Below are 18904 nucleotides of genomic sequence, written 5' to 3'. Positions count from 1 at the left end.
ATAAACGGTGAGTAGTGATGTCATCAGTTATAAAATGACTCACATGACTCACTGAAACTTGTGTATTATAATAAATAAAGTACCCCTTGTTGGAAATTATGAGGATATTAGAAGTAACCTCAGAGTTCCATGACCTTCGGCCTCATGATTTTATATGGTCATGGAACTCCTCGTGACTTTTAATATCATTATATGTTATTACATGGGTGCTTAATTTACTATATAATACACAAAAGCCATGAATATCTTGTAAATTATATCCTTATAAACGGTGAGTTCTGATGTCATCAGTTATAAACGGTGAGTTCTGATGTCATTTCTGTCACATGACTAACTGAAATTTGTGTATTATAATAAATAAAGTACCCCCAGTTGTAAAATATGAGGATATTAGAAGTTACCTCGGAGTTCCATGACCTGTATAAAAACACTCGGCCTTCGGCCTCGTGTTTTTATATGGTCATGAAACTCCTCGGTAACTTATAATATCCTTATATTTTACAAGAGGGGGTACTTTATTCACTATATATACAACACTTAGTGATCAGTAAGAACAGGTACTTAGTGATGTCACTTGTCTAATTGCAACTTGAGTATATTGTATCACATGACCTCAAAAATCCTTATATATAACAAGAGGGCAGATTAGTCCTATATACATTTGCCAGGATTGTCTAACCAGCTTCCTCCCGGAGGGTGAACTACAACTCGCAGCATGCCAGCAAACAGGCTGAGACTGGGAGCTATAGAGTGTGGGTATCATAGAGCAGGGCACATGAATTACACACAGGAAAGCTGCATTAATAATAAGTGAGCCCCACGCAACACTCGGCAGGACACAAAGGCGCTTCATTAGGCAGCTCTTTTATGGCTCACGCTGCAAGACTCTCACTCTCATCTGTAGAGGCACAGCATGAGGGGGGATCTTTTATTTACCGTCCCGGCCCTGGGCTTCATTGGGCACAATATGTCTGCAATGGCCTGAATTAAAGGGACCTGATCACGATTATCACTGGCAGCTTTGTGACTGTGGGCCGCATACAGTATACAACTCACATGTCACAGAGCGGCACCAACACAGGAATATATGGGGAAGAAAAGCAAGTCATCCATTTACCCCCATTTATCTGCCGCTGTGGAGAATTCTTATATGTGCCAGCAGCAGTTCCTAAATGGCCAGCAGTGGTGAACCCTATGAGAAGTCCTCATCCAGAACAAGAGCTCTGACAGGTAAGCAATATGGCAGCTCTCACCTACAGCCCCAGACAATAAAATAGCACTAACTAATATATACTACAAGCAAAACAAAGACCTATCACATGAAAGGAACACTAAAAGGGCAAAAAAATACAGCTTTTTAACCAAAATATAGCCTACGGGGGGGGGGCACAATTAGAAATGTAAGACATTTAATTTGCTGCTGATGTGAAATAAAATCCCCTCCCTGTCTGTGTGTTGGAAGGCATTTAAAGGAAAACTATACCCCTCAAAACAATGTAGGTCTCTATAAAAAGATATTGCATAAAACAGCTCATATGTAAAACTCTGCTTCATGTAAATAGACAATTTTCATAATAATATCCTTTTTTAGTAGTATGTGCCATTGGGTAATCATAAATAGAAAATTGCCATTTTAAAAAATAAGTGCCTCCCCTGGGATCGTACGATTCACGGTGCACACAAACAAACCAACAAACTAGACTTCTTAGGTCACATGAGCCAATTAACAGACAGAGTTGTGTCTTTTCCTTCCACACTTCTTCCTGTTACAGTTAGAGCTGCAGTATTTCTGGTCAGGTGATCTCTGAGGCAGCACACAGAATAAAGATTCTTTAATATGCCGCTTAAAATGATATAAACTATCTGTGAAATGTCCCAACTTTCTGTTTGATCTCCTGCACTCAATAGCCAGAAAAAGATACAAAGTTTCTGACTTAATTCGCTTTTGGCAGAGAGCCCAGAACAGCTACCAGATGCACTTGGATACGTTTGTAACAATTTCAGACATGCAAATAAGCAATTGTAACAATATAACATAAGCAGGTCTCTTGGGGAAACTGTGACTTGCAGCTTAAAGGGCAATTCACTTTCTTTAGCAAAACTGTAATAACACATAAAAACCACAGAAATCTGTTCAAAGTCATAACCTGCCAAATTTCTTAAAATGAACATGGCAATTAGGGGCCAAAAAAATGGGAGTGTTCGAAAAATTTCACGACGTGCGGCATATCTTTCCAAAATGTTGGGAGGTATGGGTAAAGTTTTCATTTAATGAAGCAGTGAACCTAACCTGCTTAGGGTGAGATGGGCTGAAAAAAGGAGCCAAAAAGCCCTTCACATGTAAGACATGCAGGGCAAGGTCTTCTGAATACGGAAGGTGTTTACTTGCCTTGTGCCATATACACAGCACTGCCTTAATACCAAAAAAGTTTAACTTTCACATAAGGCATCATGGGTAGAGACATGCAAATCACTCCTTTATGTCCGAGTAGCCAACTATGCATCCAGAACTGCTGGTGATTTGCATGTCTACACCCATAATGCCTTATGAGAGATCTAAACTCTAATTTTTGGTATTAAGGCAGTGCAATGTATATGGTACGAGTCAAGCATTTACTTTCTGTGTTCAGAAGGCCATATGCCTTTTCCCACATGCTGCTGCTCTCCAGCAGACAAGGGGTTAATCATTTCTCCCGGAATTCTTACATATTAAGTGCAGTTGACCAAATGCAAGCAATCAGCTCATGAGTCGCATGTTGCACGTAGCAGTGCTGGGCTCCCTCTTCCCATACAATATCTGCCTAAGGGCAGGGGGGTGCAAGAATAGACGCATTTTGCTTTTTTCAATGGGGCTGTACTCACACAGGCGCGTGTAGGTGCCGAACGCAGGTTGAGATGCAAAATTATGCATTTTTCCTACGTTTGGCGCCTACATGCACCTGTGTGAGTACAGCCCCATTGAAAAAAGCTAAATGCGTCTATTCCTGCGCTCCCCTGCGGCTGAACGCAGAAAAACAGAAAGCAGGGGAGCGCAGCTTCAACCGCTCGTCAGTAAGAGCCCTTAAAGACCTGAAATAATATCACAGTGCCGGCACAGGCTGCCGCGGGACTGAATAAACACAGAAGAGTCAATCTGGGGCCGAATCGATCGATCAGCCGGATACTAATGTGGGATTTTTTCGGCAAGGGATGAACAGGGGTGTGCTTATGGGAATAAAATGAGATACAGGAGTGGAGCTGCCATACATAATACACATGGTGATTACATTGCCACGGAGATTCCCCAGGGGCATAAAAATGGTGACTGTGGGCTTATGGCTAGCTACCTGGGACCTGGGATGACTTTGACTTAGTTGGCCAGCTTAAATATATTGCAATATATGGACAAACAATCCCTGTTTTGTTTAAAGGGTAAGGCATTTTTTCAGTAGCAGTAGCACAAAATGTCTCTGTCTTAAATATATTGATAATGGGTTGAGTGCAGAGGACTCTTGTATTTGTCTATATGTATTTTGTGGTCACAGCCTCATTGGAACCCCGCCTAATGGTTTTAAAAACTAGTGGTGAGCACAACTTTCCCTTGTTTGTTATAGCTACCTGGGACCTTCATGCTCCGATTATGCACAGCTCCATTCTAGTTAAAGGGAAGGCAATATGGCAGCACCTGCTCATAAGTATAATGGCAACTGAGGATGCTCTTTGCACACAGTGGGGCTCATTGAGAAACACTGGGCAATTTGCACCTGGGCAGTAACCCATGGCAACCAATCATGGCTTCAGCCAGCTGCATGTAGAATAAAGCTATGGGTTACTGCCCAAGTGCAAATTTGCCCAGTGTTTATAAATGAGCCCAAGTGTGTTTATCCGGCTTTGCTGAACATCAGATCAAAAACAAGGATAAACCTGACTTATTCATAGAATTTTTTAAGTCGGAACAAGCTGCAGTGGTGTAAACAACCGAAAACCTAGAGGCTCTATTAGTAATGGAAACTTTGTGTCTCTGTAATGAAATAATATACACAAAGAAAGAATGAGAGGGCTGTTTATTCTGGACAGGAAGGGTCCTCAGGCAAACTAAGACTTGTGCAAGTGATTATAAAGTCTGAATAAACAGGAGAACGGTGGCCTGTTGAGTTTACAGATCTGGGACTTTTGCTGCCAGTTTCCCCCTCCTTTTAATCCCTTTAAACACTTCCTCCCAGAGATAAGTGGTGTCATGTCTTTGCTGGCGAGAGAGCTGGGGTCAGTGTAATCTTCCGACTTCTGAAAATGCTAATTAAACATTCAAGCAAAGCTGTTAATAGGCTGGAGATGAGCCAAACACAGAGCGGGAAGAGATCGACTGATGGTCTTTGAAATCCATCCTGATAAACCGCACCCAGCGACTCAACGGCATTTAAAGGGGAACGTCACCCGAATACAGTTTTTTGACTAATAAAAGAAAATCAAATTCTAAGCAACTTCTCAATATACGTTCATTACCGATTTTCCTTGGTTTTAAAGTTATATTTAAATGTAATTGCTGTTGAAAGCAGAGTGTGTCTGGCCATTGCTGTTTGCTGACTTACTGTATATATCACAAGTCACAGTCAGCTGCCTTTTGATACATTGTTTCAGGTGAGACCCAAAGAACAGAAATAGCCAGACACACACTGTTCTGAATGGCAAATACATTTAGAAATAAAGTTGAAACCAAGGAAAATCTGTAATTGATGTACATTAACAAGTTGTTTCAAATTACATTTTTCTTACATTGAGCAAAAAAAAATTTTGGGGTAGTGTTCCCCTTTAAGTACATGCTCAGAAACACATGGAAAAAGAAACTCAAAATTAGAGGGCACAGGCTTAGCAAATCCCCTCTTACTTTGGCAGCCCCCAGTATTAAAATGATTAATTTAAAGGACTAAAAATCCTTAAAGGATCATTTAAAGCATGTTACCTCTGGGCATTAAAGGTGTGCTAAAAAGTGTTGTTAGAATACATCACAGGCTGGCACTTTAACTATACACAGAATGAAATCACACATAATTATGAAGCTGCTTGAGGAATTTGGGTGAAGCTGCAGCCGAGTGTAAAATTCCGGTGTGAAATTTCCAATATACATAAATTACACATTTTCTGTGGGTTTTAAACAATATATATATATATATATATATATATATATATATATATATATATATATATATATATATCTGTCCTTCCCTTCTTATTGTCTGTTCTGTTGGTTCTGACTTTGAAAACAATGTAGCAGAAAGTGATAAACAGGTCTGTGAAGATTATGTTTGGCTGATTTCGGCTACTTTGTTTCAAGAGTCAGAACAAGCACAGCAGGAACTGAAAAGTTGAAAAATATAGGATACAAGGAGGCTTATAGCATAAGTTGCTTTGGCCTGTGTGCTCGTTTCTCAGACAGAGAGCTTTCAGCCAGACATATCTGGTATATCATCCAGTAGACATCTAAAGGAACAGCTTTGGATTTAATACACATCTTGGTGCAAAGGTATGAGGAGGCCCTAGTTTGATATCTATTGGCATGAATCATAGCACTGCATAACTGATTGGAAATCTATAAGAACAGGTCATTGGCTACAGGTTTTTAGACTTCTAGAGGTCTTTGCGTTTGGAAATAGAACTTTTAAGGAGTGATCATGTGTCTGGAATGAGTCCCGTATAAACAAGCCACTCCCTTCCCCCAGCTGCTGCCGTGTCTCAAGTTTATAGATAAGGCGAAGTTCCTTGTATAGATGCTCAGCTGTTAACCTTTAATAACTCTGTACAAACGATCAGTTCAACTATTTGGATTTGTAATGAAAAGCACATCATTGTTGAACAATTAGGGGCCGATTCACTAACTTCGAGTGAAGGACTCGAAGTAAAAAAACTTTGGATTTCGACGTTTTTTTGGGGCTACTTCGACCTTCGACTACGACTTCGAATCGAAGGATTCGAAGTAAAAATCGTTCGACTATTCGACCATTCGATAGTCGAAGTACTGTCTCTTTAAAAAAAACTTCGACCCCCCTAGTTCGCCATCTAAAAGCTACCGAAGTCAATGTTAGCCTATGGGGAAGGTCACCATAGGCTTGCCTAACTTTTTTTGATCGAAGGATATTCCTTCGATCGTTGGATTTAAATCCTTTCGAATCGTTCGATTCGAAGGATTTTATCGTTCGATCGAAGGAATAATCCTTCGATCGTACGATCGTACTATCTGCGCTAAATCCTTCGACTTCGATATTCGAAGTCGAAGGATTTCAATTCCCAGTCGAATATCGAGGGTTAATTAACCTTAGTGAATCAGCCCCTTAATGTCAAGTGATAATCGGGGGGAGGGGCAAATAGGAAGTACATGACTTTGAGCTCAGGCAAATTCCTTGGTGCAGGCAGAAAACAGAAGATTTTGAAATATGCTCAGAATGTAAGTGGACAGGGACATTCCAAGTAGAGGTAATTTATTTCCCAGCTGGGCAGTTGCCACTCGCCTCTCATTCATTCTCTATAATGGCACCTGGGTACCGAGTGCAAGCTCAGAACATGTTGTAATCAGGCAAGCGACTGTTGTGGGCAGTTGCTCTAGTAAATAACCAGTATAAGGGATAAAGGAAACCCTTATGGACATTGCACATAGTGACTGTGAGCTCTGCAGGCTCACTTTATGGGCAGAATGATTTTGCCTCCCTCCCTATTAAATTCTCCTGAATCACAAACTTCTATTTATTTATGACAGCATCAGCTGCCCATTCTATCTTCTTTATCCTGCCGATAGGATTCAACATCAAGGAGTGGGTTCCGGCACATGAAAAGTACAGTAAAGTCAGAAAAACTATGATACTGCTCCATGTTCCCAGGGTGGTGCAAGGGGTCGCTGGGAAAAGACAGGACAATATTGAAAGGAACCCCAGTTCATGCATACCTCCCAACATTTTGGAAATAGAAAGAGGGACAAAATGATTTGTTATGGGGAGCACAGCATTTGGTGGTCACACCCCCTAATTACCATGTTTTTACAAAATTTGGCACACATTTCTATGGTTTTTATGTATTATTACAGTTTTGCTAATGAAGGTGAATTGCCCTTTAAGTTGCAAGTCACAGTTTCCCCAAGAGACCTGCTAATCTCAAATTGTTACAGTTGCTTCTTCGCTTATTTTAAATTGTTCCAAAAGTATCCAAGTGCACCTGCCACGTATTCTGGGCTCTCTGCCAAAAGTCAGTTAAGTTAGAAACATTGCATCTTTTGCTGCTTGTTCAGTGCAGGAGATCAAAGAGAAAGTCGGGACATGTCAGCCACAATCCGGGACTGTGGGTTGAGCTGTGAAAATCGGGACTGTCCTTTATTAAGATTTTTATTCTCCTAAAACAAACTCAGTTGGTAGTTTTGGGCTCTGCAGACTGATTCCTTCTCCCTGCGCTGGAGATAAGGACGCCTGATGATTATATTTATATTTTATATATTTATGAACCACAAATAGGTCACATTTATGAAAAGCTTTGCAGGCAACAGACTTGAAAGGGAGACATGGACCAGAGATCTGCTTAAAAGCCTCCGGGCAAACATTTTTAGATCAGCGGCTAACAGCTGCAAATGGTAAATCCGGTAATCGGGAGAAGGGGGGAACAAATGACATTTAACCATTGCTACACTGATCGCTTTACACTAAAAATCATATTTTTCCTGTATGAAAGATACACAAATTTACAGTCGGGGTATATAAAATTCAACAGTGTTAGAGCAGAATAAGTTAAATGATCATTGCCCAAGCGTAAAGGATTATGAACCGCAACAAAATGGCTACAGTCACGCTCTAGTGAAGAGAACACTTTGTATCTGGAGGAGCAGGCAGAATTTTGGGATAAAGTCAATAAGGGATGATCCCCAGCTGCTCTCATCTTCACATGCCTCACACAGTGAATTATTTTCTTTAATTTGGGGACAAATGACAAACAGCCAGTGAATCTGTGAGCCAATCCCTTTGAACCTAACCATCCTCTCTGGAAATAGACGTTTAAAGCAGAAGGGCTGCAAACAGTCCCACCATGAAACATCTTTCTGGTTGAGGGTGATGGGAGCTGTTACTGGGGTGTCTGCCATTATAATGGCATGTAGGTTACATTTAATAAGCCAATGAGATATTGCTAAATTCACACATGTGCTGCTGTATCCTGACATACAAGTAGGTTGGGGTTAATTTTAATGAAATAGAGCAGAATTCTACTGACTCGTTTATATATTTCCGTGTGTGCTGCAGCCTTCAAAGCTCCTTAGAGCTTAAACTCTTCTAAGAGGCTTGATGGCACAGAAGCGGAGACAGCATTAAGCCTAAATGGCAAGGGTTGTTATTCTTTCCCCTTTCGCTGAGTGCAGCGTCTCTATGTGCCGGATCAACAGTTCTACTGATACCTGGCTAAGGCAGGCCACAGAGAATGTATGAGGGTTTATAAATTACTGATATATAACTGATCTTTGATTAAAGGTATACTGTCATGGGAAAAAAAAAATTTTTCAAAATGAATAGTGCTGCTCCAGCAGAATTCTGCACTGAAATCCATTTCTCAAAAGAAATCTGACATGGGGCTAGACATATTGTCAACTTCCCAGCTGCCCCAAGTCATGTGACTTGTGCTCTGATAAACTTCAATCACTCTTTACTGCTGTACTGCAATATCACCCCCCTCTCTCCCCCCCCCAGCAGCCAAACAAAAGAACAATGGGAAGGTAACCAGATAACAGCTCCCTAACACAAAATAACAGCTGCCTGGTAGATCTAAGAACAACACTCAATAGTAAAAACCCATGTCCCACTGAAACACATTCAGTTACATTGAGAAGGAAAAACAGCAGCCTGCCAGAAAGCATTTCTCTCCTAAAGTGCAGGCACAAGTCACATGACCAGGGGCAGCTGGGAAATTGACAAAATGTCTAGCCCCATGTCAGATTTCAAAATTGAATATAAAAAAATCTGTTTGCTCTTTTGAGAAATGGATTTCAGTGCAGAATTCTGCTGGAGCAGCACTATTAACTGATGCGTTTTGAAAAAAACATGTTTTCCGATGACAGGATCCCTTTAAGTTCAGTCATTGCCAAGTAAGTAGGTTACCCATCCCCAGAGGGGTTGAAGAAGTGCAGAGGGTGCACAGTTTGAAGGCTAGTTATGGAGCGGTTTTAGGAGAAGAAATAAATATATACTCGTGCTAACTATCCTTAAAAAAAATTCTGACTCTGACACAAAGTCTGCATCTATTAGAGCTAATGGTCCTTCAATAAAAGCCGACTCTGAAGCAAAGCCGGCATGTAGAGATGCTAAAAAGGGCATAGGGATTAAGAACTTGATCGGTGCTGAATTTATTAAACCCTGAGGATGGAAAAGTCTGAATCTGAAGATTTGGCATCTCAGACCTGTCGAGGTTGCATATATATTTTTTGATGTGAGCAGGTTTTCGTGTAATATCCCGAAGTTTTCGGGGGAAAATTCCGAAAAAAATCGTGAAGATCTGATAAAAAATCGGAAAAAAAATTGAAAATATGATTCTTCCCCACAAAGCAAATTTTCAGGAAAATTTAATAATAAATAAGCGTAAAAAACCCGAGCAGATTTGATCGGAGATTGTAGCAGAAAATATTGAGATCAATTCAGACTTTGATAAATAACCCCCTTAGTGAGAGACAGAACAAATAGAGGGATGGCAACAACATATCTAACCGTCTCAATTGACCCTGTAACCCCAAGGTTAGGGTCATTAGTGCATCTACCTTAACCTGAGCAGAGGTAATGATTCGGGGTGCAAGCAGTGCAGCAGAAGAGGAGCAGCGAGGCAGCGGATTCTCAGATCCGTGTAGTGTAGCCCTAGCCCAATTGTAATTTTGGTATTTGTTTTTAAAACTATGTTAAAGGGATACTGACACATTCCAGCTTTTTAATAGGAATGTGTTGTTATCACTTAAAAAAACCTACCTAAAACCATTTATAGATTCTCAAACAAGTCCATTACTCCTACCAGCCCACATGTATGTGGATATACATTCTTCCATTGCTGCGGCAGCTGTGAAGTTGGTTATGAGGGTGGGGCAATGATCCTATTGGCTGGAACACTAATATAAGATGGGTCTCCAACCTATCCATTATTTGCCCTTCCCCCATGCCCCTGACATTTCAGCAAAGATGGGAGAAGACCAACGCAGGTAAGTGAAAGGGGGCTGAACAGGGCAAAGCTTTTATGTTAGAGGGCATGAATACAGCAAAATAAAATATTTGTTAAAAATATTGACACCTTTCTGACAAAGGCTGTCAGTACCATTTTAAGCGATCATGGGGAACGATCGCGAAAATAAAAATTTAATAAAAGATTCAGCATACTGAACTAAGAAGTTACCTAAATATAAACAATTAAAAATTCTGTATCGTTTCTGAAATAATCAAATTTATCTTCACTATTCCTCACTCAGCATCTGTTTCTCTTCATTCTGTCTTTATGCAGCAGTTGGGTGTCAGATAATAATTGACAATTAGATCCAGTAAGGGGGCTCCTTTTGCCTAGAACAGGGATCCCCAAACTTTTTCACCCATGAGCAACATTCGGATGTAAAAAGAGTTGGGGAGCAACACAAGCATGAAAAATGTTCCTGGATGGAGCCAAATAAGGGTTGTGATTGGCTAATGGTAGCCCCTATGTGGACTGGCAGCCTACAGGAGACTCTGTTGGGCAGTACATCTGGTTTTTATACAACCAAATCTTGCCTCCAAGCCAGGAATTCAAAAATAAGCACCTGCTTTGAGGCCACTGAGAGCAAGATCCAAGGGTTTGGGGAGCAACATGTTGCTCACGAGCTACAGGTTGGGGATCACTGGCCTAGAAGATGTATTAGAGCTCACTCTATTAAAATCACCAGACATCATGTCTCTCTACATGCAGGATTTGTGCAAAAGGCAGTTATTTTGTAGGATTTTGTTTGTACCGGAATCAGTTATTTGAGTGAGCTCTAATACTTCTGCTAGGAAAGGAAGCCCCCCTATAAGATATATTGGATCTTAAGCTGGCCATAGATGTTGAGATTTTTAAAAGATCAGATCCTCATTGTGAGACCACGATTTTCTCGGAACAATTGTACGACCGTACGAATTTTACCATCAACTAAAAAGACCAATTTGCCAAGAAAACAAAGGGGAGCTGCCTGCTTGGCCCTGCAAACATAGATACATTGCACTGGGACCGACAAAGATTTTTTTGACCTGGCCGATCAATTTCCTGACAGATGTCGGCCGAAAAATCGTAAGCTGTACGATCGTTTGAATCCCACTAACCGCACGGTAATTTCGAAGGATTGGTCGGACTTCCCTAAAATCGGTCGTTCGGCAAGAAGAATCGTCGCGTCTATGGGGAGCTTAACTGTCAATGAATATCTGACACCCAACTGCTGCATGAAGACAGAATAAAGAGAAACAGATGCTGAGAGTAGAATAGTGCAGATAAACTTAATTTTTTCTGAAACAATGCAGAATTTTTAATTGATTGTATTTAGAAAGTTTCAGTATGCTAAAGCTTATATTAAATTTTCATTTCGAAATAGTTCCCCTTTAAACTTGGTTTACACATTTCCTTTCTATTCCCTTGTAACAATACTTGTTTCTGTAGAGCCTGACCATTGCCTTCAGTCTCCTACAGAATTGTTCCCCCAGAGCTGTGCTCCTCACTCAAACTTTTGCTCCAGTGTCAGTAACTCAATTTGCCGGGTACCGGATATCTAATATCTCATTACCTCTTTAGCTGGTTAACCAAGGGTCATCCTATTTACCAGAGATCTTGCTATGATAAATGACCCACAGCTTCATTTCTCCAAGTGATTACATCAAAGCAGGAACAGCGATGGGCACCCTACTTTCTTTCAATACTAAGAAAGAGTAAGAGGTGGCTGGGGGCACACTTATAATACAGAAGAAAGCATCTGTATCTCTTCAGTTCAGAATCAAAGATATCTTCCATAGTTCATTTCTCAGTGATACCAGTAGAGGGAGTTCTCCATGCAAATTAAACAGCTGGTAGTGGAAAAAAAAGAATGCTAAACCTTACATCAACAGAGCTCAATCCTAGCGGGATCCTCAATAAAAAAATTGGGAGCTGATGAAAATGAATTATCTTTAAATGCACATTAATAAGATAATAAGAGTTTTAAATGTACCACCTCTTTAGAGGATACTAATGGCAAATTAAATATATCTCCCAGAACAAATCTGCAGCCGGTTCACTGGCCTACAGGTGTTCCACATTGAGGCAGCACTGAAGAGAACTGGGGTATTTGAAATGCCAATAATGTATAATCATTTTGCAATCTCACTTTCTGTTAATGTTTTGATGATTTCCCACAACCCCTAAGCTTAGCTTCTCAACAGCATCCCGGAGCATACTGAGCATGTGCAATGCCACTGATAGCCTAACAGGATCCAAGATGGCGACCTCCTATGGGCAACTTTGAAGGCCTGAGTAGGGTTGCCACCTGATCGATTTTTCTAAGGCCTGTTTGGGTCTCAACTGTCTGTTCGGTTTTCAGCCTTGTGAAATCCAAACAATAATTTGGCCAATAAATGAAAAACATGGAAATATTATAATGCTCACAGTGATTTTTACTATCAACGTGGCTTAGTTATCATCAAGCACAGTTTTAAATTATAACAGAAAGAAGAAGCCAATCAGACAAAAATGAGGAATTGGCATTGCTGTATTTCAGAGCTTTTTAGATAACTGGTTTGTGTATAATACTGTATAATACACAAAAGCCATGAACATCCTGTAAATTTTATCCTTATAAACGGTGAGTTCTGATGTCATCAGTTATAAACGGTGAGTTCTGATGTCATTTCTGTCACGACTCACCGAAACTTGTGTATTATAATAAATAAAGTACCCCCAGTTGCAAAATATGAGGATATTAGAAGTTACCTCGGAGTTTCATGACCTGTATAAAAACACTTGGACGTTTTTATTTGGTCATGAAACTCCTCGGTAACTTATAATATCCTTATATTTTACAAAAGGGGGTACTTTATTCACTATATATCCCATAGTTTTAATAAAAGCATTGGGCTTACTCATCAGGCAGAATATAGACACAGCTAGGGTTGCCAGAAAAGGTGGCAACCATAGGCCTGGGTCATTACTGTTATAGGGCTGCTTAAGCTCTGGAAGTTCAATATACAAGTATGGGATCCATTATCCAGTAACCCGTTATCCAGAAAGCTCCGAATTACGGAAAGGCTGCCATAGACTCCATTTTATACAAATAATGTAAATTTTTAAAAATGATTTTCTTTTTCTCTGTAATAATAAAACAGTAGCTTGCACTTGATCCCAACTAAGATATAATTAATCCTTATTGGAAGCAAAATCAGCCTATTGGGTTTATTTAATGTTTACATGATTTTCTAGTAGACGCTAGAACAGGAGTGCCCATACTACTAATGGGTGGTCTATGGTTAATGATGTTGCCCCATTAGGATCTACATCCATAATATCCCTGTTAGCAATCTGTTCCATGGGAAATATTACTTTAATAGATTGATTGATAAGAGAATTGATATTACTATATTTAGAAAAAACAACTAATTCTTCTGTAACCTTAATGAAAAGAATAAAACAGAAGGGTGATTTAGACAAGCTGTTTTTTGACAGTGTCTTGAGATCTACTGATCACCAGCTAAACGTCTACTGGTAGATCCTGATCTACCTTTTGGACACCCCTGCTCTAGAAGATGCATTATCTGTAAAACCCCAGGTCCCGCGCATTCTGGATAACAGGTCCTATACCTGTAAATAATTCAGCATTTCTAGCCACATTCATAATTTTTTCCTATATAGGCAGCTGAGGGGTTGCAACCTTGAAGTTGTTGCCCTTGGGTGCCTAGATATAGAGATACAGCCCTAAAAGCATAACTAGTACAGTATAAGCCACAATGAGGGAACAGCATCTCCCTAGCTGAATCTTTCTTCATCCACTGTCACAGCTAAGGATGCTTGGAATTATTCACATAAGCTGCAGGGTGGCTTTAGGCAAAAAATCTACTACTACTACTACTACTAAAAATGTTCCCACGGAGGAGAAAGTTATGTGAAACATTAGCCAAAATAGTGATGTAAACTATTGGATTCATCTAGGATCCCTGACTGCTATAGTCTAAGGGTCAGGGCACACAGGCAGATTCGCTGAGATTAGTCGCCCGGCGACAAATCTCTTCTTCTTCGGGGCGACTAATCCCCCAGAAACTATCTCTCCTGCCTTCCCGTCAGCTAAAATGTAAATCGCCGGAGGAATGGCACTCTGCGTGTTTTCCGAAATTTTCTTAAGTTTCCTTGTGAGGCAGCCTACAGTTTTAGCCAGCGGGAAAGCAGGGAGATTAGTCACCCGGAAGAAGAGGAAATTTGACTATTCTCCCCAAATCTGCCTGTTTGCCCTGACCCTAAGGGGCAAATTTACTATGGGTCGAATATCGAGGGTTAATTCGACCATCGAAGTAAAATCCTTCGACTTCGAATATCGAAGGATTTACCGCATTTCGTTCGATCGAACGATTAAATCCTTCCAATCGAATGATTCGAAGGATTTTAATCCATCGATCGAACGATTTTCCTTCGATCAGAAATTACTTAGAAAGCCTATGGGGAAGGTCCCCATAGGCTAACATTGGTGCTCGGTAGGTTTTAGGTGGTGAAGTAGGTGGTCGAAGTTTTTTTTAAAGAAACAGTACTTTGACTATGGAATGGTCGAATAGTCGAACGATTTTTAGTTCGAATCATTCAATTCGAAGTCATAGTCGAAGGTCGAAGTAGCCAATTCGATGGTCGAAGTAGCCAAAAAAAACTTTTAAATTCAATGTATTTTTCATTCTAATCCTTCACTCGAGCTAAGTAAATGTGCCCCTAAATGTTGATAGCTAGAATCTCAGCCATAAAGCATGACAGAACTACTGCTTCATGAGACTTAACCAATTGATTACACTTCACTATGCAAGCACAAAGTAACTAATATTTTTTAAGATTTAAACAAGCCTCCCTTTTTCCCCCACCAAACATTTTCAAGCCATATGCACTTATATTTGGGGGGGGGCTGATACTCACATCAGATGCTGGCCCTTTATCTGCACCCGGGCAGGAAAACGTGACAAACTCATGACACCGCTTGTGCACCACGAAGCAACAGACTGCAGAGGAAACAATAAAAGAGAAACAAAAAAAAAAATCAGTTTTAAAAAGTAAAAGTAAATAGGGTCTAATAATAGTCAGTCAGCAGATTTACAGATATGTAAAGAAAACTACAAAACTATTTCTACATTTTTTCAGTGCAGCAATGGACAGACACTGCTTTGAATTACATTTTCTTTCACGATGCAAAATATTATTTGGGGTTAAAACCCTTTGAATCTCCGGCCTCAGCTTTTTTTTCTCCAGTGTTTATCAACCACCTTGTCCATTGTTGTAGCTGCCCTTCTGTGCCATGAATTCATTAGCATTATCCAGAGTATTTGCATGATAAATGGAGAGGGCACATCTTAGAAATCCGTTCCCCGTCGTATTGTGTTGCACCCCTTCCCTACTAAACCTTTGAGGTTTAATTTCGCTGTTAATAATTAAAGAAGCCATTAAATATACATTCACTCGTCACCTCCTAGCCTCGCCAGACAGCATTCACCTGTACCGCAGGAGATTCATTATTACGTTCTTAGAAGGTCTGCTTTCTATAAGCCAGAAATGGCAGGACTGTGGCCTTGACTACAATATAAACTGTAAAAAGTGAAAACAAAAGAGGTGCAAAGTTTGCTCCAATCTCAGTAAACAATAGCAAGTGTAAGCCACCCTACTACTTAGGGCAGAGACAGACGAGAAGATTCGGGGAGATTTAGTCACCCTGGCGACAAATCTCCTCTTCTTCAGGCAACTAATCTCCCCGAACTGCCTCCCCGCCAGCTAGAATCGAAATCGCACTTCGTTTTCCGACGTTGCCTCACAAGGAGACTTACAGCAACATCGAAAAACGAAGCACTCCGAGTGCCATTACACCGGCAATTAAGTTTCAGGAAGGCAGTTTGGGGAGATCAGTCGCAGAAGAAGAGCCGATTTGTCGCCGGGCAACTAATCTCCCCGAATCTCCACGTGTGTCTCTGCCCTTAGGGGAAACTGGCGGTAAAGGTTGATGACAGACCTGGGTTCTTTCTCTTTTTTTCAATTGTGTTTATTAGCATTTTTAAATAAACAGCATGAGTAAACATAACAAAGGATTGGCTGACATAAGCCCATGAGTTAATACAACATTACAGGATTATTACCTATCAATCCAGAGAAAAGAAACATCGAATGATGCACATAGATAACATAGAAAACAAAATTAAAACAAAATTAAAACAAACAGTAAAAAGAAGCAGCCTCTCCATCAGTCCAACAAAACAATTAACTACATCTTATACAGAAAAGAGCACATCTTCATCAAATATTAAAACTATTTTGAGTATGTAAAGGAGAATCTCTATCAGAACTGAATATAAAATTTTCAATAAAGGTTTTATCCTCAGAACCCAGAAAGTTACAGTATGGGGACCAAAGTGTCCCTAAAGCCAGAGCTACCATACAGTATCTAAAGCTCACTGCTCCATCCAAGCAAAGAGGGGTTCTTATAAAAAATAAGCGTTAAAAATGCTTATTTTTTTCAATAGCCTTAAAGGATAAGTAAACCTTTAAAATAAGTGAATGTAAAATTGATGAGAGTGCTATTTTAAGAAACTTTGCAATGAACATTCATTATTTATTTTGTTTCTATCCAAAGATATTAAGGATTACATGAACTGTTAATATGAATGAATTTTGTAACAACAGCTCCACCTGCTGGTCAGTTTCCCACCAGTCTGACCACCAAGTAGTCAAGGAAGTTGTCAGGGGAAAGAAAGAGGCTGCTCTGATGTTCTTCTGCTTAGGAAAGGTTTAAGATACATGTACTGTTAAAGGGGTTGTTCACCTCTGAGTTAACTTTTAGTATGATGTAGAAAGTAATATTCTGAGACAATTTGCAATTGGTTTTCTTTTTTTTTTATTATTTGTAGTTTTCGAGTTATTCAGCAGCTCTCCGTTTTGAAATTCCAGAAATCTGGTTGCTAGGGTCCAAATTACCCAAGCAACCATGCACTGATTTAAATTAGAGAGACTGAAATATGAATAGGAGAGGCCTGACCAGAAAGACGAGTAATAAAAAAAGTAACAATAACAATACATTTGTAGCCTCACAGAGCATTTGTTTGTAAATTGGGTGACCCTCATTTGGAAGCTAAAAAGAATCAGACGAAGAGAGGAAGACGATTAATTAAAAAAACTATAGAAAATAAATAATGAAGACCAATTGAAAAGTTGCTTAGAATTGACCATTCTTTAACATACTTAAAGTTAAATTAAAGGAACAGTAACATCAAAAAATTTAATTGTTTTAAAGTATTACAAATATAATGCAGTGTTGCCCTGCACTAGTAAAATTGCTGTGTTTGCTTCAGAAACACTACTATAGTTTATATAAATAAGCTGCTGTGTAACAATGGGGGCAGCCATTCAAAGGAGAAAAGGCTCAAGTTACACAGCAGATAAGCTCTGTAGAACATAATCTTATCTGTTATCTATTATTTATAGTGATGGGCGAATTTATTCGCCAGGCGCGAATTCGCCGCCAGCGAATAAATTCGCGAAACGCCCGCGAAAATTCGCGGAAAAAAACGCTGGTGTCAAAAAATGTTTTTTCGAAAAAACGGACGCCGGCTTAAAAAACGGGCGCCGGCGTAAAAAAACAAAGAATTTTTCGGCGAAACAGCGCAAATTTGCCCATCTCTAATTATTTATCCTGTGCCATATAGACTTTTTTCAATGTTTTACCAGTGCAGGGCAACAGTACATGATATTTTCTTTACTTTAAAACACTTTCAGTTTTTGGTGTTACTGTTCCTTTAACATGAATACATTTTGTTACAACAGTCTGGGTGAGTTTCCGACCAGTCTGACCACCAAGTAGTGAAGGAAGTTGTCAGGAGAAAGAAAGAGGCTGCTCTGAAGTTCTTTATGCTTAGGGGAAAACAATTAGAAACCTTTCTCACATCTTTCCTAACCAAAAGAACATCAGAGCAGCCTCTTTCTCCTGACAACTTCCTTGACTACTTGGTGGTCAAACTGGTCAAAAACGCTGTTGTAACAAAATAAATTCATATTAACAGTACATGTATCCCTTAATATCTTGGAATAAAAACAAAATAAATAATGAATGTAAATTACAAAAGTGCTTAGAATGGCATCCTCATCAATGTTACATTCATTTATTTTAAAGGTTTACGTATCCTTTAAGTTGAGTTTTTTTAGCAGCCGTAAAGGGGAACTAAACTCGCTAACCCCTTTGTGCGGCTCTTGATGATCATCTAGCAGTTGTTTTTAATCAACTGTAAGCCATATAACAGATATGGTCTGAAATAGCAGCATTTTGTGTCTGTAGTCGCTTTTTCCTGAGTCCAATATTCAAGTGGAAACCACATTTAAATAAATAAACATGGAGAGAAAGGATAAGTGAGTTTCTGCTACTTTATTAAGACTGAGTGGGACATTAGTGCTGGAGCTTTACACTAACGGATCTAGATTTCCGACATTAGAAAAGAATCATGCAGGGTAATAAAGGCTTGGAACTGGAAACATCGGCTTATAGGAAGAGAGACTATTTCTGTGCATAGAGACAGAGGACATATCATACTTGTTTAAAAGAAGAACTGGGCTGCTGTCAGTTACCTGAGCTTAGGGACCGACTCACAACATACAGTATATCTACAATATAATATGCACAATCAGTGGCGTAAATATATATTACTGGGCCCCACAGAAAATTATTTTTCAGACCCCCAAATTT

The 18904-nt window shown here is 39.7% G+C and overlaps 1 protein-coding gene across 2 annotated transcripts in view; it reads right to left on the bottom strand.

Annotated features, from left to right (window-relative positions):
• The window catches only part of LOC108703204 (protein kinase C beta type), a 156024-nt gene that overhangs the window by 48628 nt on the left and 88492 nt on the right, over positions 1–18904 (bottom strand). For both annotated transcript variants that reach the window (XM_018239283.2, XM_018239282.2), the window contains exon 3: positions 15106–15188. In XM_018239283.2, coding sequence (XP_018094772.1) covers positions 15106–15188 — 83 coding nt within the window. The remainder of the gene's footprint in view (positions 1–15105; positions 15189–18904) is intronic.

This window comes from Xenopus laevis, chromosome 9_10S (genome assembly GCF_017654675.1).
Source record: "Xenopus laevis strain J_2021 chromosome 9_10S, Xenopus_laevis_v10.1, whole genome shotgun sequence".
Taxonomy (NCBI): Eukaryota; Metazoa; Chordata; class Amphibia; order Anura; family Pipidae; genus Xenopus; species Xenopus laevis.
Note: the sequence above shows the minus strand (reverse complement) of the source record. Positions and strands in the feature narration are given on the sequence as shown.